The 26,968-nt window shown below is 41.2% G+C and overlaps 1 protein-coding gene across 1 annotated transcript in view; it reads left to right on the top strand.

The window, feature by feature from the left end:
• The window catches only part of LOC126249454 (circadian locomoter output cycles protein kaput-like), an 830,365-nt gene extending 807,410 nt beyond the window's left edge, over positions 1-22,955 (top strand). Inside the window, exons 9-11 of the mRNA XM_049951107.1 lie at positions 730-2,178; positions 18,648-18,748; positions 21,621-22,955. Of these exons, the coding sequence (XP_049807064.1) occupies positions 730-2,178; positions 18,648-18,720 (1,522 nt within the window). The 3' untranslated portion in view covers positions 18,721-18,748; positions 21,621-22,955. The remainder of the gene's footprint in view (positions 1-729; positions 2,179-18,647; positions 18,749-21,620) is intronic.
• The last annotated feature ends 4,013 nt before the right edge of the window (positions 22,956-26,968 follow it).

The following is a 26,968-nucleotide window of genomic DNA, read 5'->3' as shown; positions in this document are numbered from 1 at the left end:
TGTTACGACCCGTGGCTCTACCCTTCATTCGATCTCTACGAAATCCTACAGTTCAGCAGGATTATGCACGACCGCATGTTGCAGGTCCTGTACGGGCCTTTCTGGATACAGAAAATGTTCGACTGCTGCCCTGGCCAGCACATTCTCCAGATCCGTCACCAATTGAAAACGTCTGGTGAATGGTGGCCGAGTAAGTGGCTCGTCACAATACGCCAGTCACTACTCTTGATGAACTGTGGTATCGTGCTGAAGCTGCATGGGCAGCTGTATCTGTACACGCCGTCCAAGCTCTGTTTGACTCAATACCCAGGCGTATCAAGGCCGTTATTACGGCCAGAGGTGGTTGTTCTGGGTACTGATTTCTCAGGATCTATGCACCCAAATTGCGTGAAAATGTAATTACATGTCAGTCCTAATATAATATATTTGTCCAATGAATACCCGTTTATCTTCTGCATTTCTTCTTGGTGTAGCAATTTTAATGGCCAGTAGTGTAAATACGTAACGTTTCGCATTCATAGCATTGTTTCCGATCGAGATAAAGAAATGCGGTGCATTAGTTTGTGGGCAACTCTCGTATCTAATGTTTATTTGCGATATCTGTGATCTGTGTGAGTGTGTGTGTGTGTGTGTAGGTTGGAGATTCCTTCCATAAAATTTAGATTTGACACGCTTGGATGTATATTTACTTAAGGAACCCTTGATCTGAGACTTTTCTTCCGCACACAGGGAAGAGGAGGGTCGCGATTTGCTCGGCAAGCGCACCATGGACTTCAAGGTGAGCTACTTAGACGCGGGGCTGACGAACAGCTACTTCGCGGACGCGGACCAGCTGGTGGTGACGTCGGGAGTGTCGACGCCGCAGCACGCGGGGTCGCCGTCGGCGACGTCGACGACGCCGCAGCGCGTGAACCGGCGCTACAAGACGCAGCTGCGCGACTTCCTGTCGACGTGCCGCACCAAGCGCAAGCTGTCTGCGGCGGCGGCGGCGGCGGCCGCGGTCTCCACGTCTGCCGCGCAGCTGCCGGCCGCCGCCCCAGCCATCGAGTACGTCGACACGTCGAGCGCCGCCGCCGCCGCCGTCGCCGCCGCCTACTCCAACCTCAACAACATGTACGCCGCGCCGTACCAGGCGGCTTCGGGCGGCGACGCCAGCCTCGGGCCCTACATGGGGCACTCCAACTCCAACTTCCACCAGAGCCTGTACTCGAGCACCGCGCTCGACAACCGCTTCCTCGCCACGGACAACCTTTTCCACCAGTACCGGCCGCTGGGGACCTACTACCCCGAGTACCACCCGGCGGCGACCACCCCGTACGTCGGCAACGGCTTCCTGGAAATGTCGTCGCGGCCCGCCGCGTGCAGCCTGCCCGCGTACGACCACCACCACCACCACCACCACCACCTCGCCAAAGACGACAAGCTGTACGCGTGCCAGCAGCTGGCGGACCGCGGCGGCGGCGGAGGGGGCGGGGGCGGCGCCGCCTACACCAAGTGCCTGGACGCGGCGCCGTACGCCGCCTCGCCCCTCGCCGTCGAGCTGCAGACGGGCAAGCCGCCCGCCAACCCGGCCGGCGCGCAGCCCACCCCCGCCGGCGACGCCAAGGCTTCCCCCGTGTCGTCGTCCAACTCGGCGGGATCTTCGCCCGCGACGGACGGCGCGGTCCTCGTCACGCCCAAGATGGAGGAGCTGAAGGCGGACGTGCTGGCGCACCAGCAGCACCACCAGGCGGCGCCGCCGCCCCCGCCGCCCCCGCAGCCGCCCGCGCAGCAGCAGCCGCAGCACTACGGCGAGCGGCAGACGGTGCTCATGTGGGGCAGCGCCGCCACCTCCGCGCCGTCGACGCCCTCGCCGCCCACGCCGGCGCCGCAAGCGGCGGGCAACGGCGCGACGCCGTACCGCACCGCGGCGCCGCCTCCGCCCGCGCAGTCGGACAAGGCGGCCCACCCGCTCAAGTCGCTAGCCGAGATGAACTCGGTCGGTGGTGGGGGTGGGAGCTCGTGCAAGTGGGGCACCGTGGCCAAGCCCGAGCCCGTTTCGCCCCCGAATAAGTACCCCTCCCAGCATCCCCAGCACCAAGCCTACTCGGAGGCGGGCGCAGCCACTGAGGTATGGCCCGCGCACCAGTACCACCAGTACTATCCTTACACCACTCCGTACCACCACCACGCACCCCAGTGAGTGAACATTACACTTTTATTTTAGCCTTTAAGTGGCTGCTAGCTTACTGTACGGCAACTGCGCGCAGCTTTACACTCGGATATGCGCCGGTCGAATTGCGCAGTCGCAACCTCGGCGTCACATCCGCGGGCGCGTTTTCTGTACGTTCCTCAATTTGATCCGCTGATGATGGTAATACGACTGAGTATAATATGGAAAAGAGCCTGTCGTTACCATTCGTGAATGGTTCAAATGGCTCTGAGCACTATGCGACTTAAGTTCTGAGGTGATCAATCGCCTAGAACTTAGAACTAATTAAACCTAACTAACCTAAGGACATCACACACATCCGTGCCCGAGGCAGGATTCGAAACTGCGACCGTAGCGGTACCATTCATGAATACTGTACTTATTCAGCCGAGGCGACTCATTTCTATTACCTGAAGATGAGCCTCCGCTGCTCGACTTGCGTCTGCTTCCTGAATAATTAACGATCGCTAACAAAAGGCACGCTTTTCTTCCCTATTTTGCTTTCCGTATATTAATTTTTGCAATCGGCATCCAGGATTATTTACATAATGGAAATAAAACGTAAACTATGTCACGTACACGTGCGCACGTGTGGCACACAGCCCCGTAGTACTACTATAGCTGTCATAGTACCGCCGGTTTCTACGGTCTGCGACCATCGCTTGTTTAACACAATACCACAAGAACGTACTCAGTGACAAGAAAATCCCATCAAATCATTCCAACAAATTATGTCCAGCGTCGCCTACATATAGAGACGTCTAAAAGTTGCAGAAAATGCGAAATATCAAAACATCAAATAGTATTGCTACTGTCACACTGCGCTTGTCACATAAAAGCACAGATAAACACGGCTTTCAATTCTTTGAAGACGTCTGCTAAAAGTTTTTGTTTTTCTCATAAAGCAAACACTTTCCAGCAGACTGCATTTTTTTCGTGCATCTCGTTCAACCCGTTATAATAGAGCAGGTGCTACACACGAGATCTTATAAAATTGTTTCGAACGATAAACAGCAGATATAATGTTAGTCGGTGCAGTGGACGTTATATGTTAGTGCTAACTTCAGTCAGTTCTTCCTCTCTCGAAATTTTAAACTGTCCAGCATGTACAAGATACTTACGAGTAGCTGACAATAATTTACAGCCACACTAACGATGTAATACGGCTCTGTACGCACATTTTTATGTTTCACGAAATTTAAAATATTCAGCGCCGTGTGAGAATAGAAACTGATTCGTAATCATTGACGTTATGCAACGTAGTAATTCTGTCATCTGTTATACATACATAATTTGTCAGTTTTATCAACCGGATTGTCGACTGCAGGCATTTCGTAGTTACATTGTTTGTTTGCTCACTCGTCTGATTTACAAATAATGTTGTTATTTAAATATAGCGAGTGCTGAGTAACACTGCGACACAAAAGACAGAAATAGTGCACCATTGACTTAATGTGTCTAATCCGTCATTTTTCGACAATATACCACACCAACTCTCTTTTTTTTTTTTTAACTTTGCACGGGAAATGATAGTACAGCGAGCGGATTTTTTTCATGCAGCATGTCATCTCGTGTTTCAGTACGTTGCCTTACAATAATTCTCTGCATTTAGTGTCGCGGCACATGATAAGATCATTTGACAACAACCAATGACAGCAGCTCATAAAGCAGATGTTTATAACTGCGTGCAGTTGTTGTAGAAGTAATTCAGTAAATTACTGCAGTACATGCATGACAAACTTTAACTGCTTGTGCTTCACTAATTACAGTAACTGCAATATAAATTTTAAGTTTTTTTAACACTTTCTGGGTATGCAGACATAACACTCAGTTCTAAGAGATGATTATTGGTTCGTAACCTAATTTCTTTACTTTACCTAACAATATCCTTTCTTGCATTATGTTATTAGTACGTATTGCAGTAGGTGATATAGCACTACATATAGTATTCAGTACAGAATAACTATAATTTTAGAAAACTTTTTCAACATAATGTTTTATGCATTTACAGTCAGAGAAATTAAAACGCGCACTGTTGATATTAATATTGTTTATACTGCACAACATCACTACAGCTTTAGCATGAGGCATTCACATAGGATCGTTGTCATTTCATGTACAGTTAATTCCACTATCTGATCAAAAGTATGTCGACACCCACACCTCGACATCAAAATGGACTGTGCCCACCCTTCGCCTTAACGGCGGCCTAAACTCGGCTTAGGAAACTTTCAGTAAGGTGTCGGAATGTCTGTGGAGGAATGGCAGCCCATTCTTTCCTCGAGAGTAGAAACTAGAGAAGGTAATGATGTTAGACGCTGCGGTCTGAAGTGAAGTCGTAGTTGTGACGCTTCCCAATGGCCTTCCATTGGGTTCAGGAAGAGATTCTGGCCAGGCCAGTCTATTTCACAAATTTTATTGTCCACAAATCATTGCCACGCATATGCTGCTTTGTGATAGGATGCCTTGTCATACTGATAGAAATAATAATCTCCGAACTGTTCCTCTACTGTACTCAGTACACAATGCTGCAAAGTGCTTTGATATCCCTCCACATTGAGCGTACTCTTAAGCTCAGTGAGGGGACAACACCTTAAACAAGAAAAACACCCCCATACCCCAACACTACCTTCTCTGCAGTTCATTGTTGCCACTACACATGATGGCACATAACGTCCTCCACGCATTCGTCAAATCCGAAAGCTTACATCGGATTACCACAGCGTATAGCGTGATTCATCACACCAAATCACTCGTTTCCAGTCATACAGTATCCCGCGGCGTCGCCCTTTACACCTCTGCATGCACCGCTTAGCACTGATTATACACTGAAGAGCCAAAGAAACTGGTACACCTGCCTAATATCACGTAGGGCCCACGCGAGCAAGCAGAAGTGCCGAAACACGACGTGGCATGGACTCGACTAATGCTTGAAGTAGTGCTGGAGGGAAATGACAGTACGACTCTTATAGAGCTGTCTATAAATCCGTAATAGTACGACGGGGTGGAGATCTCTTCTGAACAGTACGTTGCAAGGCATCCCAGGTATGCTCAATAATGTTCATGTCGGGGGAGTTTGGTGGCCAGTGGAAGTGTTTAAACTCAGAAGAGTGTTCCTGGAGCCACTCTGCAGCAATTCTGGACGTGTGGGGTGTCGCTTTGTCCTGCTGGAATTGCCCAAGTCCGTCGGAGTGCGCAATGGACATGAATGGATGCAGGTGATCAGACAGGACGCTTACGTACGTGTCATCTGTCAGAGTAGTATCTAGTCGTATCAGGGGTCCCATATCACTCCAGCTGCACACGACCCATACCATTACAGAGACTCCACCAGCTTGAACAGTTCACTGCTGACAATCAGGGTCCATGGATTCATGACTCTATCTCCATACTCGTACACGTCCATCCGCTGGATACGATTACAAACGAGGCTCGTCCGACCAGGCAACATGTTTCCAGTCATCATCAGTCCAATGTCGGTGTTGACGGGTCCAGTTGAGGCGTAAAGCTTTGTGTTGTGCAGTCATCAAGGGAACGCGTATGAGCCGTCGGCTCCAAAATCCTATATCGATGATGTTTCATTGAATGGTTCGCACACTGACACTTGTTGATGGCCCAGCATTGAAATCTGCAGCAATTTAGGGAAGAGTTGCACTTCTGTCACGTTGAACGATTCTCTTCAGTCCTCGCTGGTCCCGTTCTTGAAGGATCTTTTTCCGGCCGCAGCGATGTCGGAGGTTTGATGTTTTACCAGATTCCTGATATTCACGGTACACTCGTGAACTGGTCGTACGGGAAAATCCCAACTTCATCGCTACCTCGGAGATGCTGCGTCCCATCTCTCGTGCGCCGACTATAACACCACGTTCGAACTCACTAAAATCTTGATAACCTGTCATTGTAGCAGCAGTGACCGATCTAACTGCGCCAGACACTTGTTGTCTTATATATACGTTGCCGACCTCAGCGCCGTATTCTGCCCGTCTGCATATCTCTGTATTTGAATACACATGCCTATACCAGCTTCTCTGGCGCTTCAGTGTAGAACTGTATGGCTTATGAGGAGCTGCTCTACCATTGGAAATCGCTACTCACAATCATTGTGCTATCTGGGCTGCTGGCGCCGCTTTGAAATTCACGAATGATTCCCTTCGCTGATTTCGTGTGACTTCTTACAATCACCCTCTGCAAGGGTCGACGGGCCCCTCTGACAGTAGATGATACGAGGTCTGCCTTGGTTCACATGTGTTGTTTCTGCGAGTATTCACTTCACGGTCACGTCGTCAACAGTCAACTTGGGCAGCTTTGAAAGGATTGAAATTTTACTAATTGATTTGTTACTCCGATGACATCTAGTGACTAGTCCACGTTCGAAGCCACTGACCTCTCCGGACCGACCCATTTTGCGGTTACTGATTCTCTCCTAACAACACGACACTCTCTGCCTCCTTTTATGTTGGCGAGTCCATCTGTCGTGCCATCTAGTGGTCAATTCCGTATTACAAAGGGTGTTCGCATACTTTTGATCAGATACAGTACATTGGGGAGCACTGCCATCAGTTTCTATGGTGAAGATATAGCCCAGGGAATGATTGTCATAAATGTGAAACGATGCGGCTCATAAAAATATACCCTTTGTTCAACATAACAAACATTTCACGAAATAAAGTATTTGAACACATAAAAGCACCAATAATATAGCATTATAGCTACGATGTCGTGATTTTCTGTTATTGGATGTGTTGATGAAATAACTACTCACAAGAGGAGGCCACGAAGTTGGGATGACAGATTTACTTCAGACTTTGTGCACCTTTAGTAGGCCATGAAAACAACATACGTGCAAATAGTGAGGTGCGCAACTCTGTGTAATCTTACCCTACCACACATCACCATTAAACGTCTCGTTCTTTGCACAAATTTTTCAAAAATTACGAGAGGACTAAGATTATAAAGGAAGAACTTTTTACTTATCTTGATTATCCCGTTGTTGTTGTCGATGGCTCAAAGTTTTGTCTAGGAGTACTTTCATGCAGCTGAAAATTTCGATTTCTTAGGTTCATTATGACAAAATAACTGTTGAAGAGTTGCCTGTTGCTATGAATATCTTTTTATTTTATCCCATTCTTCTAAATCACACAGACATTACAATTTCCACGTTCAAAAAACCAATAATTACAGTCTTGTTGTCAAGTTTATCAAAATACATGCGTTTCCACTCCTTACATTTTGCAGTACTCACAATTTTCAAAGAGTTTATAAGGCAACTCAAGAGTTTATAAGGCAAGAAGGGACCGGTTAGTAGGACATGTTCTGAGGCATCAAGGGATCACAAATTTAGCGTGGAGGGTAAAAATCGTAGAGGGAGACCAAGAGATGAATACACTAAGCAGATTCAGAAGGATGTGGGTTGCAGTAAGTACTGGGAGATGAAGAAGCTTGCACAGGATTGGGTAGCATGGAGAGCTGCATCAAACCAGTCTCAGGACTGAAGACCACAACAACAACATTATAAGGCAAAAGAGTATGCAAACTTTCTCGACAGGAGAAAAATCTTTACCAAATTATATCATTATTTCACAATTAAATCCAGAAACAAATGTAATAATTAGCGTTTTATTGCGCAATTAATAATATGAATTTTAAGTATACCACAAATTTTGTAATTTCAAATATTTTAAAATAAGTGTAATATTAGCTGTTAGTACATATCGATTGTAATACATTAATTTCGTTTTTATACATTTTAGCCTGAAATATAATACATCGTATACAAAATCTTATGAATTCTTTTAATGAAACAGCTGAGATTATTTTAACCTATGCGAGATTCGAGGTTATACATGGTATCGGTTATCTCTATATAAAAAAAAAAGATAATGCTACAGGAGGATGATTCATTACATCTGACAATTCCGAGAAAATCGCAAGAGAAGTTTTACGCGTCTATTATGTACCTGATGTATCTGTGCGTTGGTGCTGGACGTTTAGAGTTCATGGTGGTCCAGTCGGTTAGTCTTCGAGCTTTGTTAGATGAACGTGTATGAGGCAACGACTCGACTCCCTTTCAAACATAATTTTTGACCTATGTTTCTTTCATAACTGGTTGGTTGGTTGGTTGGTTTGGGGAAGACCAGACAGCTTGGTCATCGGTCTCATCGGATTAGGGAAGGATGGGGAAGGAAGTCGGCCGTGCCCTTTCAGAGGAACCATCCCGGCATTTGCCTGGAGTGATTTAGGGAAATCACGGAAAACCTAAATCAGGATGGCCGGACGCGGGATTGAACCGTCGTCCTTCCGAATGCGAGTCCAGCGTCTAACCACTGCGCCACCTCGCTCGGTTTTCATAACTGGTAGTAATATTTAATTTATATGACATTTGAGAGGTAATATAATTAAAAAACACGTGTATTTGCATCAAGTTTCAGTGAATTTCGTGTTGTTTGATTAATTTCTATTTTTAATTAAATTTAATTATTAGAACAAATATATTTATAACTACCGACAAGAAAATGAAGAAACGCATACAGTTCCTGAAAATGTATGTCTGTCGGGATTTGCGAACTCCCTTACACATGCAGTCTGATACGGTATTCGGAGCTACTTTGCACCTCGACGCTTTGAGCTGCAGACACAGAGGCAGGTCCCATTTGACAGTTAACTTGCGAAGCGGTGACATGTTGCTAATATAGCAAGAACTAAAGGTTCCATCGGGAGTCGAGTCGTCGGCTCACGTGCGTTCGTCTTTCGAAGCTCCAAGTCTAACCACTTTCTCTCTCTCTCTCTCTCTCTCTCTCTCTCTCTCTCTCTCTCTCTCTTTTCCGTGATGGTTCGTTCCATCAGTTCGGGGCGGACGTCCCACGATACCGGTTCAAGTTCATCGTTGAACCATTTATTCAGTTTTTTGTTATAGAGGGCGACTATCCCTCTGACCGAACACGCTGAGCTAGCGTGCCGGCACTACTTGACCACCAAGAACCCTAACGTCTAGCATCTACGCACAGACACATCAGGTACACAATACACGAGTAAAATTTCTCTTGCGATTTTCTCGGAATTGCCAGAGTAATGCACCTTACTCGTAGCGTATTATGTTGTTTTAATGGCCTACTAAAAGTGTACAAAGTTTGAAGTAAATCCGTGATCCCAACCTAGTGGACTTCCCTTGTCAGATTAGATTTTACTATTGACGTCACAGTATTAGCCACGTTAGTTACAGTGGCTTGATTTTAATGGAACTGATGATGATTTGTGTGATAGAAACTGGTACTCAATAACAGGTATTTACTTATTCTCGTGCACATGGCGCTCTTTAAGTGTAAACTTCAGATGCATGAACAAACATAAATATGGGAGAAGACAGGACGAGAAAAGTCAATAATTCTCTTTTGTTAAAGGATAAAAATCTAAAAATATAAAGAAGTGAATGTCTGGCTGCAAAGTCGAATCTACGTTTACATCTCACATCTCCTTAGGATTTTTTGTGGTAGTGAATACCATTTTCCTTTCTGGTAATACTTTGTGTATACAAAGCAAAGTCACGTTGCATCTTGATTCCGATTCTATATGAAATTGTAAATTGCAAAAATTCGCTGACCGCTTCATCAAGATGATTTTTGGGCGTGAGGTACTATGTACTAATCTTCCATTTAGTATTCTCGCATACAATATTTCAGCAGAATAGTGGATAGAATGTGTAAGCATTCGTCGGAAAACGATGGATACTATGTTTCCCTGGCCTGCTCGTTTGCCCCGGATATGGCTGATCGGTAACTTTTTCGTTGCTGTCCTACAGTAAGTACTGTTGCTGTTTTGTAGACTAGTATACAAACCACGTAGAGGAACATTGTCAAGGAATATATCCAGAACCTCCTCGTCGTCTGACACAATGCAGAAACGCTCTGATTGCAGCTTTTTGGACTTCACATCAAACTGAATTCTCAGAATCAGAGGCCATGTATAGTTCTGTAACCCTAATCATTTGGGTATTGTCATGTACCTAATCTGTGGTATGGTATAAAGTTTCGTTTCGGTCGTATTTATCCTCGTTTAGGCTGCAGTTTATGTCACAGTAGAAAATCTCTTATCAGTTTCCACTCATAGAATTTCACTTCGTCATCATGCTTTGGCTTTTTTTTTTCACAATTACGACACTTTAGGGGTTTCATAATCTCATGTTCACCGAACGCACTTACCAGATCTTTTCTTAAATATTGATTCCTTTATTCGCATTAAATAATGAAAAATTATGATCTAACAGTGATTTTTGTTTGTTTCCTGGATTCTTGACCTTTTTTACGTCGTAGTAGCACGCAATAATCACTTTCACGTATACTAATCCTGTACGAGTAGCTATATATTTGGAGTGTGTACTAATTATTTTGTATTTCGTGTTACTTTGCTTGTTCATATAATTTCGTTGTATATTCACTTTCATATAACAGAAACAACGAATTTTTTGATGTTTTATTGTGTTTTTTATTCCTTTTGCACTTTTAGTATCAGGTCTTACGTCGTTAAAGTGTTGTTTCCCCATGGTCTAAAGATTTGTACACTACATGTTTTTTTATTCGGATAAGGAAAATGTAATTTATCAAAAGAGAAATGCAGACAAATATTCGAAGAGTAGCAACTCCAGCACAAGTCAGGAAAATGTGGAACTATGTGAACACTTGTCTCAAATTAAAGTCGTTTCAGCAGTAAGAGTAGTCTGGTAACACCGATTAGATGGCGCATGCCCACTCACTTCAGCAGGTTGTGCTGGTATGTAACGTCCAAATCTTCACAATCTATTGCCGTCTACTGTCTTGTAATAGCGCGACGTGAGAAGGAAAGCAGTCATCATTACACTGGTTGATTTGTTACCACAGTGCTTTACTAAACATGATATTTTAAGGTATGGTAGGTTTATGTCGTCCTGTTAGCTGAAAACCGAATGATCCGTAGAATCTTGGTATCATCACATATACAAAATATTGCCAGAGGTGAAAGTGAAGTTGGGTGTTAGAGCAGTCATAGCGTTAGCCATGGATAAACCCAAAAACTTTCGGATTTCTAGCCTGAAACCTAGGGAGCTGTCACACATAATGTGAAGTTGCACACTGGTTGTATAGCATTCATGTGCCACTGGTGATTCGCATCCCGCTCGACGATTACAAAGACCGTTAGCGCTGGGCATTCTTACAAGGGAACCTCCCCATCGCACCCCCCTCAGATTTAGCTATAAGTTGGCACAGTGGATAGGCCTTGAAAAACTGAACACAGATCAATCGAGAAAACAGGAAGAAGTTGTGTGGAACTATGAAAAAACTAAGCAAAATATACAAACTGAGTAGTCCATGTGCAAGATAGGCAACATCTAGGAGAGTCCGAGTTCATGAGCGCCGTGGTCCCGTGGTTAGCGTGAACAACTACGGAACGAGAGGTTATTGGTTCAAATCTTCCCTAGAGTGAAAAGTTTACTTTCTTTATTTTTGCAAAGTTATGATCTGTCCGTTCGTTCATTGACGTCTCTGCTCAGTGTAATAAGTTTAGTGTCTGTGTTTTGCGACCGCACCGCAAAAACGTGCGATTAGTAGTCGAAAGGACGTGCCTGTCCAATGGAAACCGAAAACATTTGATTGCAACGTCATAGGTCAACCGATTCCTCCACAGGAAAACACGTCTGATATATTCTATACGACACTGGTGACGGCATGTGCGTCACATGACACGAATATGTTGTCGACCCACCTAACTTGTACACTTGGTAAATGGGTAAAAAGATTCTTCTACCTTGCCCAATTTAGGTTTTCTTGTGGATGTGATAATCACTCCCCAAAAAGTGTGAAAACATAAGAGTTTGTCACATAAACTGCAACAAATGAATGCAACAGTTTCACAGTTTTGTCTGTGCTCTGTCAAAACATATGTTTTAACGTTTTCAAATTTTTACGAGTGTAGAACGTCAAATCCTGCATATGTCCAAGCAAATCTGAACATGTCCTGGAATTTTGGAGAGCGAAGTTGATTATATGTGAGTGCCTGGACTTTGATAATTGTCTGAAAATAAAAAATTAAAGTTTTCTCCCGAGGGAAGACTTGAACCAAGGACCTATCGTTCCGCAGCTGGACGCGCTAACCACGGGACCACGGCGCTCATGGTTTTACACCCCCCCCCCCCCCCCTGGATATTGCCTATCTTACACATGGACTACTCAGTTTGTATATTTTGCTTATTTTTTCATAGTTCCACACAACTTCTTCCTGTTTTCTCGATTGATCTGTGTTCAGTTTTTCAAGGCCTATCCACTGTACCAACTTATAACTAATTCTGAGGGGGGTGCGATGGGGAGGTTCCCTTGTTAGTACATTGCTTAGTTGGTTGCAAATGTAATAACTATCCGTGCCATGCTAAATTACTGTCACTCTTACATCCAGCAGGCGCTGAAGAGTGGAAGACAATCTTTTACCTCTGTCACCGACACGTGGTGTCTTCATAGATGGGACCGTGATCAAAACACTGTCTATGCAGAATCCCTGGTAGTTCCAGGGTTCTGAAGGGAAATTTAGAAACACTCTGTATACTGAATGTCAAAATAAACGAACTATTCAGTTGTGAAGTTCGAGGAAGGAAGAAAGGGAAGCAGAGAGGGACGTTACATTTTAACTTCTCGTCGATATCGAGATCATTAGAGATAGAGCACCAACTCAGTTGAAGGGGAGTGGTAGAAGGAAACGGTTGCAGTATGGATAAGAACAGTCTATGCATTTTCCTTAACTGATATAGGAAAATGACTGAAAATCTAAATCAGAGTGAGTGAATGGAGATTTGAAGCCCTCTCCTCCCTAATGAGGTGGTAAAGATGAGGAAGCATTCAGTGGTTCGCCTACCATTTGAAATCACGGTTCCCCCAGTTACTGGCTACTTGCGCCGGTTATGAAGAAGGCAAGAACACTCGTAGTGTGACCACACTGTGACGTAACAGCCAACTGCTTGTTTAGTGACGGCTGTAAATTCCTTTCCACCTTCACGGGATCAGATCCAATGTCAAAAAATGTACCACGATGCTGCTCGAACTAAGAGAGGAAAACTGGCCGAAATTTACATTCAGTCGTATGATACGTCTGACCATACCGCAGTAAGAAAAAGGAAACGAAAGCAATGGTCTCTTGAAGTTAAGTGAAGTACACCGTCCATCCAAAAAGATCCGAGACTGATTACATTCTTGACGTGTAAGTGATGTCAGCGCAGTAATTACGGTGGCAGCTTGAACCAAGGACGGTGAGCAGGCAGTGTAAAGTAGTGGATGTTGGACCATAGTGTGTCAGCGTTGTTATGTCACAAACTGCAGTGGAGCCACATCTCTAAAACAATTGTTCAAGGCATTCTCCAGAATGTTCTGAAGAAGAAAAAGTGGGTGCAAAGTTCGTCCCACACACCTTGACTCTCGAACCAAAACAACAGTGTTTGGGCGCGTGCCGCGACTTGATTGAAATGCAAAACGCGGACAATTCTTTTTTTGTAAAAAATCATCATAGAGGACGAGACTTGGTGTCATCAATAAGAACCCACCACAAAATGACGCAGTGCAGAAATTCAAATGAAGGACCAACGCTTTGACGACACAACCGACTTTCACGCCAAAGTGATGCACGAATGGAACAACATCACAAAGAAGCACCTTCCTGACACGTCCACATGGTTGTACGAATGTTCTGTGCGTTGTACTCAAGTGGAGATATACTACGTAGAACACCTGAAGCATTAAAACCACCATCTCAACGTTTCTCTGTTCTTTATTAATCCAGTCTCGAAACATTTTGGACTGACAGGGTAGACCATTTGTATGATGAGCTCTCTGGTCGCATGAGTCTCAAACTGAATTAAAATCATTACTTAACAATTAGCAACATCGTCATTAAATTTCAGAAAGTATCAACGGAACGCTAGGTTATCGTAGCTCATGTGTGTGACGATGTCCGTAAATTTTAACAGCTCTGCGCGTTCGTTTTCAGACTGCTTTTGTACAAAGGCAGATATTTCTTCCCCTCCTCAGCATTAGATACAGATTTTGGAGTTTTGTACTTCAGAACTTAGCGTTACCGTGCGAGATGGTGCACTAAGCCACTGGAGTTGCATTCGAGAGAGCGGCGATTCGAATCCCCATCCGGCCATACAGTTCTAGATTTTCTGTGGTTTCCCTAACTCGCTTTAGACACGTACTGAGACCACCCGTATTTCACGGTCACGGCCGCTTTCTTTCCGTATTCTTCTCTAATCCGAACTTCAACCCCGTTTCCAGTGATCTCGTCGCCGGATGCAATCTTTCCTCCATTTAGTTCTGTGCATCATTCCACTTCACATTCAGGCAAACAAAGAAAAACGGTGGTAAAAGGACTCTCTTTCCAAAATTTTGACTGATTTCGTGGAGAGCGCAAAGACTATCAAATATTTTCAGATCTGCCACTTGTCTTTCAGGCTGACGACGGAGAATGATGAGATTAGGATCTCTTTTCCAACACTGTATTTCTTGGCGAGTATGACCCTAATTGTTTTTGCGCCCTAAAAAGAAAAAAAACTATTGCGCCTTAGTACAGTGCTGTCGAGGCAGTTCAGAAATATTCAGTGTAAATTTCACGAAAGGTGAGAGTTAAAAACTACATTGCAAAAAAGACAGGACACTCTCTAGCGGAGAAATTACGCGAGATTTAAGTAATCTTGTTTCACGATATAAAAAATGGCTCTGAACACTATGGGACTTAACATCTGAGGTCATCAGTCCCCTAGAACTTAGAAACTAATTAAACCTAACTAACCTAAGGACATCACACACATCTATGCCCGAGGCAGGATTTGAACCTGCTGCCGTATCGGTAGCGCGGTTCCAGACCGAAGCGCCTAGAACCACTCTGCCACACCGGCCGGCGTTTCACGATATAAATTGTTTTAAATGGATGGTATCTATTTGGAAAAATTAAGTGAAAATGTACGTGTTTCAAACAACTAACGAACTCCACAATGAGATTTTCACTCTGCAGCGGAGTGTGCATTGATGTGAAACTTCCCGGCAGATTAAAACTGTGTGCTGGACCGAGACTCGAACTCGGAGCCGAGTCTGGGGTCCGGCACACAGTTTTAATCGGCCAGGAAGTTTCATATTAACGTACACTCCGCCGCAGAGTGAAAATCTCATTCTGGTAACATCCCCCCGGTTTTGCAAAGCCATGTCTCCGCAATATCCTTTCTTCCAGCAGTGCTAGTTCTGCAAGTTTCGCATGAGAGCTTCTGTGAAGTTTGGAAGGTAGGAGACGAGATATTGGCGGAAGTAAAGCTTTGAGGAGTTGTGCTTGGGTAGCTCAGTTGATAGAGCACATTCCCGCGGAAGGCAAATGTCCCGAATTCGAACCTCGGTCCGGCACACAGTTTTAAATTGCCAGGAAGTTTCAACTAAAATACATTTTTTTTCATTTTCTATTCGTTCTTCTTTTACAGATCATCAACCCTTACTTAACCTATTACCATCTTCAACGCATTAGAAACGAAAACAAATGATAAGCATAACAGATGAAAAGTTTGATTCAAGTAACAAACCAGATTTATTCTAGAGACAAAGTTAAGAATCAGTTCAGTACAAAGTTCTCTACATCACTTTAGGCCAGGTGTGTCCAACCCGCTGCCCACGCGCCGAATGCGACCCAACCTAGAAGTGAGCTTCTCTCTCACGATTCCTAAAATGAAGGAAAATTTCATAAAATTCCGTTCAACTAAAGTTACGATAAATTGAATATTTTCAATTTGAAACTCCTGCCATGCAATTCTCTCATTGATCCATCCTCCTTCCTCCGTCCCCCTTTCTTTCCTTTCGATATGGTCCAAGAAAGCTAACAGGTTGGAAACCCTTGCTTAGACAAAAATAACCTTTTTTCAACCAAATTTTGTTTCATATCTTAACCAAACATGCTTTGCTCCATTGCTTTAGGCGGTTCTTTCTCCCGTTCGTACTCAGAACCATGTACTGCAGTACACACATATACAAAAGGCAGTTTCATGGTTCTGAATTCAGAAAAACAGACAGAACACCGAATGAATACAGATTGCAGATACGAGGAATAAAAATCATTGAAGATGCCTCAATTGGTACTCAAAGCCCCTCATAAGAAACAAATTAAAATGGTGTTCGAACAAACTGTTAATTATTATTCCCATATACAACAAACGCCATTAAACAGACAACCGTGAAGAAATGGCCGAATATAGCAACAATATTTTTATCGAGTCCCAAAATGATTATTCAGCAAGTTAATACTTCCACAAAGAGTAGCTTGTATACTGAAATGCTGACAAATCTCAGTTTTTACACACTCGACGAAAGCCTCCTAATATCCAGCAAAAACATGCTTAGAGAAGTCTAAGACACAATGATCAGGGTGAAATCCACGAATATTCTCAGGTGCAGCCATATCACTTCCGCAGATAACAGAGGCACAAAGGCAAGAAATTTTAACGTTTGCTGCAATAAAAAGTATTTGTCAGCTTCGCAACAGCTGACAGTGATTCGTAGATTACAAATGTAAGGTCCCGGCAGGCCGTGCTGCTGAGGCATCATATAATCTCGACGCTTACCGATGCAGACGTCAGCACTAAACACCTTGACTACTGGAGCACCTATACTTTTACAGTCACACGTGTAGCTGATATTTCTAGAAGTTCTGAGCAACACATTTTCTTTTCCTGTACCATTGATCGCTAATAGCCCTGACGTCGATTGGACATTAAATTGTAATCTTCCTTCCTTCTTACCTTCTTTTTATAGTAACACTGATTGGTTGACCCCAATTGTCACAGAAAAGTACACTACGCAGTATCCGGGTATCCTAACCGACTCTTTTAAAGCTCTGCTCAGCATATTTGTCTCCCGCTAGTATATTTTCTATTTATTAAGTTATGCACAATTTTACGATTTACGTAAAATGTTTACTGTTTAGGTCAGCGCTGTTGTTACAATACAGTCCATAATTTAAAACAGTGATTGGGCTGCGATTAATAATTAGGCATTGATCTTAAATGAAACAAATTTTTGCGTCAGTCAACAAATTACGTATGTTACACGCAGTGACTCGCACATGAAACTGTCTCATTAATAACTACGGCAAGGATCTCTTATCGACTTCAAACAGACTTCAGTTCTTTGTTTAAAACAATCTGTGCCTAAAATATGTAATTTAAGCCGAAATGTTTGTTGTATATCTCAAAGTAGACCCCACAATTTCAGTAAGCTGATCTGCCCCACATAAAAAACCGCGGACTTCTTCCGTAATATCTTCGTATATTAACTTAAACATTATTTCAATGACCCGCTTTTAACCAGTATATCACACAGTTCCGTTCTAGAGTGAGCTTGTTTCCGTCCCAATTTTTATTTTTGTATACGTCATTTCAGTTTTCAATTGGATTACGATTTTTTTAACTGAACTAAATAAAAAAACTAGGCAAAAAATTAGAATGGGTACACTTTGCTACTTCTTGGAATCAGACCTTTCTATGAGATGCATAATCCCTTTTCTTTCAAACAGCAAATGTTTGTCACATATAGTATTCATAGATGTAATACTAAACATGCAAGAAAATTAGCAACGAAATACAACAATTCGTGTCAGTTTATCAAGTGTCTCAATGGCCTACACAACCAATATTTTAGTTTCTGAATGTCATCGAAAAAGATAATTGTAGACCTAGGTCAAACAGCAGGAAATTTATTTTCAAACGCTTGTGAGAAAAGCGAAAAAATGGAAGATGTATTTTACCCTCCCGTTATACTTAGAGAGAGAATGCGTACGATTTTGTAGAAAAATAATCTCATCATTCACCGACGTCACTTGGGAAATGTTTAATGCCCATCGTGAATCGTTTTTGTAGCACTGAAACATTATGCTTGCTCCAACTGGAAAAAGAGACATAAAGCATGTAATGTGGCTACTGAGTAATGTGCTCTTAGCTTGCCCTTAGCTTTGGTGGTTATTATCGTCACAGTTAGTTTATTACAAAAGCAAAGAATTAGCAGTGGAATAGGAATTTACGACCGCTGTTTCGCGTAACAAATGCAGTTTTAGAACACAGGCTGTTACACATTTTTCATACAATAAAGGTACAGTACGTCTCTGGAAATTCATTTCTGTTCAATGCAATGCAATGCAATGCAATGCAAGTTTTCAAGGGAAATTTCCGCACATCTTTTAGAAACTTGTATTAACAGCTTACAGTAAACGCCCCAAAATAGATTTGCAAGGAAAGTAACTTGCTAGCGTAACTTTGCTCCGCGCTCTTAGCAGCTATCAACCAGAAGTCTAGGTGTCATCTACAGTAATTTCGTAATAGGAAATTAGCTGTTAGTTGATCGTATAGCCATTTAGTTATACTATGCTCCAAAAAGCTTCGACAGTGTTCTAAAGTTGTTCGTTGCTGTACTGGTTTCAGCACCTCAGTCAACGACAGCGGCTATCCACAGATAAACCGGACGGGAGTCCTTTGCTGTCAATCTCTGAGGTGACCAACACTCTACTCAACCACGATTGAAGGTTAGTACATGTATATTCAGTAATGTAACTGATGATTACCAGGCCCTGCTTTCAAGTTTTGGGCCTTTTTTTTTCCTTGTTGCCATATAAACAGTTCTTCCTTTTCCTTGTCTAACAGATTTGAACCATAAATTATTTTTTGTATACTACCACCGAAGACCAGTCTCCAGAGCCAGTGTTCTAATGCACGCTAATTCATCGACACTTGTTCCAGAGCAAGCCATTTTGAACCCTGGTGGTGGCAGAAATTTGCACCACCAGTATTTGACCGGCAAAGGCACAAAGTTCTTAATCATAAGACCTTGCACCAATGCTCTAGACTCTATTCCATAACTTTTCGTCGTGTTTCAAGAAGTGAGGATGGGTGGCGGGGGAGGTGGTGGGCACAGGCTCGGCGGTTCCCTTGATGAGTAAACTAACTACCAGGGCTAATTTTCTGCTTCACCGCACATGTTTCTACAGTCCAGTGTATGCTCTGGTTTCTGCCACCATTTACCTACGTGTCTCTCTGTTGTTGGCTTTCTCTTTCCAGCCATACATATTCAGTACTTCTAGCTCTTTGTAATATCGTATTATCAACTATATTTTATTCCACAATTTTTTCCATCACAAACATTCTTTCCCTACTATTTTTTTTTTCAGGTGTAATCTCCTATTCCCTGTAGGTCACCCAGCCATCTTAGCTTGCGATTACAAAAACCTGACAATTCCTTCATTTTCTAACTTGTTATTCATTTCTTTATTTGTTAGTAGACACCTTTCATTGATTTCGTTGATGAGACCATATATATTGCACATTACTCTACTTTAAAAGACTAGTAAACTACAGCCATTGATTTTTGACGCGTAAGTACCAACTAGTCAAATTAATATTAGTTTTACCCTCTTAGAATTATTTTGCGCCTTAAAATAAGTGAATCTGAGTTGTGTACCTTGTGTCAAACTTGAAACAGTCCTTTATTTACGTTTTTCGTATTATTTTTATTAAAATAATGTTTAAATGGATTTAAATGTTTAAATTCTTTATTAAGAATTAATAGGTTAGCTATACCTGTCTTATGTGTTCTTGGCGTTTCTGTGTTGTTCTCGTTTATATTTTACAACTCTATGCTTTCTGTCAACCTTGTTTTTGTTCTTACTGCTATGACTATCAATGATAAGGTCGATGAACCATTTAAGATGAGCATGTTTATCAGATGACACAGTTCATTTTCCCAGTAGCAGACTGCATGTTCCAAGAAAATAATACCCACGTTCCCTTTATGGAAATGTTCTATGAAGGTAAAATAACAAGTATTTCTTCCACTTCACAACTGCTGGATTTGTATATTATCGAGGTGTTGTGGATTGTATCGGAAAATGTCAGCCGTTACCATTATTCCTACATCTCAACGGAATGGGGCGGTTTCATTACGAGGAATGGTCTGAAATAGGATGAAAACCATTTATAGTTTATATACATTGATTCTCTGAAGTATTCAAATGGTTCAGATGGCTCTGAGCACTATGGGACTTAACATCTATGGTCATCAGTCCCCTAGAACTTAGAACTACTTAAACCTAACTAACCTAAGGACAGCACACAACACCCAGTCATCACGAGGAAGAGAAAATCCCTGACCCCGCCGGGAATCGAACCCGGGAACCCGGGCGTGGGAAGCGAGAACGCTACCGCACGACCACGAACTGCGGACTCTGAAGTATTCAGGCATTCTTTGTGCTGCGCGTCTTGTACAAAGTATGAGAACTACATAGGAACAACTAAATAATGTAATACACGTGTAATGCAATGAAAAAATAGTTTCCTTATTTCCCTTTAAATAGTGATTGCAACATACAGAAGAGCCAATTATTTTCTTTGTAATTAAACTGAAGCACAATAGATGTTTGGTTGCACATCTTTGCGGCACAAATGCAGTCTAAAAATCTTTCCAAATTATTAAAATATTTAAAGAATTATAATTCGTTGTACGAACTGAGAGTGAATCTGACATAAATGACAATACAATAATCTGCGACGTTGGTTTTTGTTTTAACAACAATAATGTACGAAAGTGTTATTGATGGCAGTGACAGACTAGTCCAGGGAACAACAACGCTAAATCAAATTCTCCAATCATATTCTGGCCATTGGCGACGAACCACTTATCTGCGGTTAATAGTAATAGCCAAGGGATAGGCACGTCAGTCTTGCATAATCGTAGCTTTTGCGTGATGTGATTCAAGTAAACCACAGAAAATTCAAATCAGAAAAGCCAGACAGAAGTTTAGACCACGGTCATCCCGAATTAAAGTGCAATATCTTACCACAGTACCACATCGTTCATTGAGAATGTGCTGTATCACTCAAAACGGTAATTCAGTTTAATTAATATATTATATTATATTAGGCTGTACATAACTATAATGGGAATGGGGAAGACCTCACCGAGCGAGGTGATACTGTGATGAAGGTAATCGATTAGTATTTGGGAGGGACAGATTCAAAATCGCTGCCGCGCCACCGTCGTGTAGGTTTTCAGTGGTATCTCTAAATCACTTCAGGATGATACAGAGATGATTCGTCCAAAAGGCCGAGGTCGATTTTCTCCTCCCCCGCCTCCAACCCCTCGTTTGTCCAGATAGGCATTAGATTCGTTCCTAATGGCTTCTTTGTGGAGTAACATTAAGCTGTCACCTCACTTCCGTCAAATAGAGCCTATCTGCCAATGAGCCCGTTAATTGGGCGAGAGATCTGCACTTCCAAAAAAGTAAAAATATTGTGACCCTATTTAGTTGCCAGACCATGAACAAGCGACACTGATAAATTAAAAAAAAAATAAAATCTTTAAAGGAAAGCAGTAACAATTGTTTTTTTTTCTTTTTTTTTCAGGTTGTCAGCGGAACGCAGTGGGCGAAATTTAACAGCGTTATCGCTGCTGGCCTTACCAATTCCTCTCGCCATTTTAGTATAGAGAAGTAAAATAATTTAATCAAGTCTGTATTCTTAATTGATATTCGCTTTATTCTTTACGTATTTCTTATTACATTAATTACAGCTATGTGTGTACTGTGGTACGTTTCCTTTTATCGCAAACTTTGTAAATTATTCTCATATACATAAGTGTTTTCTGTGATACGTGTCGATTATTGTTGTAAGAGTAAGAAAACGTGTAATATACAATGTAGATGATTTAATAAGTACTGTAAAGTTGTGTACTATTGTGTAAAGCTTTATACCGGATGTGAGACCCTTGTGTCACCTGATATACAAGATTTTGAAGATGGAGGATCAGTAGAATACTGTCATCTGCAGAAACTCATCTTCCTAATGTCCAGGTATCTTACAGCACCTGTCAAACAAAAGTGACTGTACCGCAACAGAAAAGTGATGTTTCTGTACGTCATTAACCTGCTATAAAAGAAATATGTTGGTTCACTTCCCCTGAAACACAAATTTACTTAACCGTGTTACTCACGTGTTTCATTTACAATAATAAACTCTTCGTATTCTATTGCGAAAATAGAATTTGAATCAAGTCATAATAATGGTGTTATGATCTAAACCCTCGATTCCGCCGACAGTTCTGAAGAACACTGCACTGCTGAAGAATTCGTGAAAACTGTTACGTATTGACTTTTACAGTACATCACGAAATTTTGAATTGTATCTCTGGTGCAGCTAAATACAAATGTTAAATCACGAATAAAATTAGGTTGTATCCAATATACCAGTAATCTAGTCTCTTAGAATGCTTATTTATACATTTTTTTCGAAATTTTAATTCCTTGGCTGTAGTCTTCTACTATAAACGTAAGTAACAACACACATTCAATTGCTTAAAATTCAAGTGTTACACATAAATATGAAACGATTGTTTTTCATATATTTATTTATTTATCGTCTTTAACTTTGAATATGGTAGTACTATGGAATGAATGATGCAAAGAATGATTTCTCTCTTAAAAGAAGAAATATGAATCATGTTATTAAAATTGTACGCTTTGGTCAAAAATAAGCTTTCAATTTTTTAATGAAACAATTCTCTTTCCACTGCTTTTCAATATTTCGAATGTCCATTAGATTTCTTTGTAAACGTAATAGTTTCTCAAAAATTACGAAAGTGGCGGTGGCAAACTGTGCCTGTGAAAGGAAAATTGTCCATTGTTAGTTTACAGACGTATGAGTATGTACGGCATGTTTATAATAAAATTACTTCTGATACCATGCTGGCCAGTCTCCTTAATTCCTCAAGAGATTTCCAGTTTTTCCAAGTTGTACAAGATTCCTGCCGATAATTTCAAGATCTGCTGCCTTCAGAGGTACAAAGACGGTAAGAAAAGTGTTACTTGAAGCTCAGTGTGTGTTTCAGTCTTTCAGGTTTTATTGTTTCGCATACGTTCATATATCACCACTATTGTTTGACAGTATGGTGAGATCTAGGTTCTAGTACTAGTACCAACACTGATCCACACATTTAGAAATACTGACTACTGCCAATTCAATACAAATATTGAGAGGAAAAAACCATTACAACTGAGTTTTATACCAATTTTTACCAAGGTCCAGACATTCAGGTGTCTGTGATGAATTGTGATAGTTTACAGCATACAGTAGTTGCGAATGTAAATAAATACACATTCTGACGCAGTAACAGCATATTAACATAAACAAATTTCAGGAACAGAGAGGAGAAAAAATATAAGAATAGTTAGTTAAAAATCATTTTACACTCACATTACACATTCATATGTAAATACGTCTACATGTTGACCATTTATTAGCTTTTTTTTAATTTATTTTATTTTATTTTATTTTTATTTATTTATTTATTTTTTTTTTAATACAGATGTGAGTTCGTAATTCTTACCCACCATCTTTTACACGTTACAGTAACAGAGTAGAAAGAGTTGTCAAGGAGAAACTTTTTCAGTCCGTTTTGAAATTAAACTTTTCTACCTGTTAGTCATTTTATATCATTAAGTAAATGATCAGAAATTGCAGCACTGTCCACCACTTTTTGTGCTAGACAACCCTAATGTGCAGTAATGAATGTCATTTTTTCTTCTGATGTTGTAATGATGTACATCATTGTCCCATTTGAACTGCAGTGGATTATTTACAACGAACTTCATGAGGGAATAAATACACTGTGAGGTAGTAGCCAGACTCCTTAAACAGATGCCTACAAGATGATCATGGATGAGCGCCACATATTATTCTTACAGCACGTTTTGGGCAACGAATACTTTTTCATTATATGTGGAGTTACTCCAGAATATTATTCCGTATGATTTTATTGAATGAAAAAATGCAAAATATGTCAAATTATTGATTTGTATCTCCCAAAGACGTGCAATGATTTGAAGCGCAAATTTGGCTGAACTAAGTTGTTCTAGGAATTCCAAAATGTGCTTTTTCCGGTTAAAATTCTCATCAATATCTCTCCGTCCGAACAAGCGTCGGAAGGCCAAACGGTACCGATCGACCGCCGTGTCATCCTCAGACAATAGGCGTCACTGGATGTAGATATGGTGTGGCATGTGGTCAGCACACCAGTCTATGTTGTCAATTTTCGTGACCAAAGCCACTAATTCTCAGTCATGTAGCTCCTCAGTTGGCCTGACAAGTGGTGAGTGCACCCCACTTGCCAACAGTGCTCGGCAGACACAGACGGTGACCCATCCAGGTGCTAGCCAAGCCTGCGTCATGCGGTTGGCCCTTCAGCAATATGCGCACCTAAACATTCTTAAGCAGCCGGCACGGTAACTCAGCGTGTTCGGTCAGAGGGTTAGCTGCCCTCTGTAATAGAAAAACTGAGTTAATGGAGCAAAGACGAACTTTAACGGGTGTCTTCCGACGTCCGCCCCGAACAGATACAACGAACGAAATCGAGCAAAATGAGATAAAAAAAATAAATAAGCTGACACCCCAGTCATTATTTCCTAACCATGTGTTACACTCATCACTGGTCTAGTACATTTAGCTGAACAGAACTGAATATACTGCGTCTTTTTGAAACTGAGAATGAGACCGTTCGCAGAATGCAGCTCGATAACATTTTTACGAACAATTTACAATTTCTTCTGTCACTGTATGTATGTTTTTTTTTGATTGAATACTAGTGTTGACCGCAAAAAGAACTAATTCTGCTTCTTGGATATTAGTGGAAGGACATTTACATATATGAGAAAGAATAGTGGACCTAATATTGAGTTTTAGGGAATCTCATAAGCTAACCAGTGTTAAGAATCTCCCCCCCATTACATTGGCGGAATTATTCAATATAACTTACTGCATTCCTTTGGTTAGATACGACATTGTCCATTGGTTGGCTATACCATCTGTTCCATAAAATCCTAGATTACCCAGGAGAGCACTGTGGTTCACACACTCAAATGCCATAGATAACGCGACAAAAATACCAACTGGTGCTATTTTGTTATTTAATGCTTGTAAAATTTCTTGAGTGAACGTGCAAATGGCATTCACAGTTGAGCAACTTGTTTGAAATGCAACCTGTGATTTATGTGGACATTATTGTCGCTCAGGTGGGATACAACTCTAGAATATATGACCTCTAAATTTCAGAAAATGATGTCACTAGTGAAATGGGTCGTTAATTATTGGCAACCCTCCTACCCCTTTCAACAATGCCATATTTCAGTCTCTCTGGAAAAATGCCCTGAGTTAATGATGCATTAAATATTTCAGAAACGATTGTGTTTATTTTATTGAAGTACTCTGTTGGAACACCATCAGTCTTTATTTGTGAGAGAATACATAATTTCTTCAATTGCAGAAGGAGAAGTGCGTGAGACATCCATATGATTTAATTTTATGTAAGTTTCTTGTGAACAAACACCTTTGATTTTTGCCTAGGACTGTTCGTCCCTATTTTTCTACTACAGTTAAGGAATGATTGATTATTAAACATATCTGCTACCTGTGACTGATCACTTATAACCATTCCATTAAAATCCATAGTAATTTTATCCTGTTCTGTGGCTTATTGCCTTGGCCCTCATTTTACTACATTCCATATAGCCTTTAGTCTGTTGTCAGGTTAACTGATTTATGACATAACGTGCATGTTCCTTGACTTTTAATAACTATTTTGGCAATTTTCAGTAATTATTTTAGTGTACCTCTACTCCAGGATCTTTACTTGTTCTTCCCAATAGATGTATTTCCCTTTTCTTTCACAAGATACTTCAATCCCTCTAATTATTCACGGTTTTTTACATGCCTGTTTAATTTACTTTCTGATTAGCTTATATGGAAGCTATTTTCAAATTATGATAGTAATTTATCATGGAATAAATTAAATTTTTGTTGCATTTGGTTCATTATAAATTTCATCCCAGGTGATCTCTTGTAAACTCTTCTTAAAAATGTTTTTCCTGGAATCATTAATTATTCTAACTGATTTCCACTGAGGAGTATCTTCACTGTAAGGCATTATCCCATTTATGCTAACTAATGTTCAGAGAGAACATTTGTTACAGTTGCAGTGTCTACAGTCATTTTCTTGCTTTGAGCTTCATCAAAGAAAACATTACCAATGAGGGCTCTACCATCATTATCCACCTGCATTGGGAAGTTAATTACTGACATCAAATAGAAGGACCCAAACAAGGTTTCCAGAGCATTTTTTTCTATTAAAATTCTTTAGAAAAGCTACATTTAAATAAAAAAAATTATTAACTGCTTGCTGCTGATTGACAGCACAGAAAGGAATCCATACACTTCGTGAAAATTTCAACATTCCCCATGGAGATCTATATACAACTTCAATCAAAAGTGAATTATTTTTCGGAATTAATTCACAAGCACACACTTCTACCTGCTAATCACTAAAGAATCTACTTGTTTCAGTGTTTTTGAATTTGTACGAATATTGTGTCTTAATACACGTATTAGTCCTATATCAGTAATATTCTAGAGTGTAATCTTTTATATTTCAGTTCTCTAACCCTGTGGTTATGTCGCGTTCAGATAGTCACAGATTGTCTGTCTTTTCATAGCAACCTAACGTTTCCAAACAGACAAGTTCTTCTACATTGTTACTCATTCCTCTAATATTCTGATGAAATAATGTTACCTTTTTTGTGCCTTCCTAAGAATTTTGTGAGGATCTTCTGTTGTTTTTAATTTCTTTCGCAAATAGGTGAGTCAGGCAGAAATTTGGTTGAGTGAAATGTGAAAAGCGATAAAAAGACAAATAACGGAAAGTATAA

The sequence above is a fragment of the Schistocerca nitens genome, chromosome 3 (assembly GCF_023898315.1).
Source record: "Schistocerca nitens isolate TAMUIC-IGC-003100 chromosome 3, iqSchNite1.1, whole genome shotgun sequence".
NCBI classification, from domain to species: domain Eukaryota; kingdom Metazoa; phylum Arthropoda; class Insecta; order Orthoptera; family Acrididae; genus Schistocerca; species Schistocerca nitens.
This window is presented reverse-complemented; position numbering and strand designations above follow the sequence as displayed.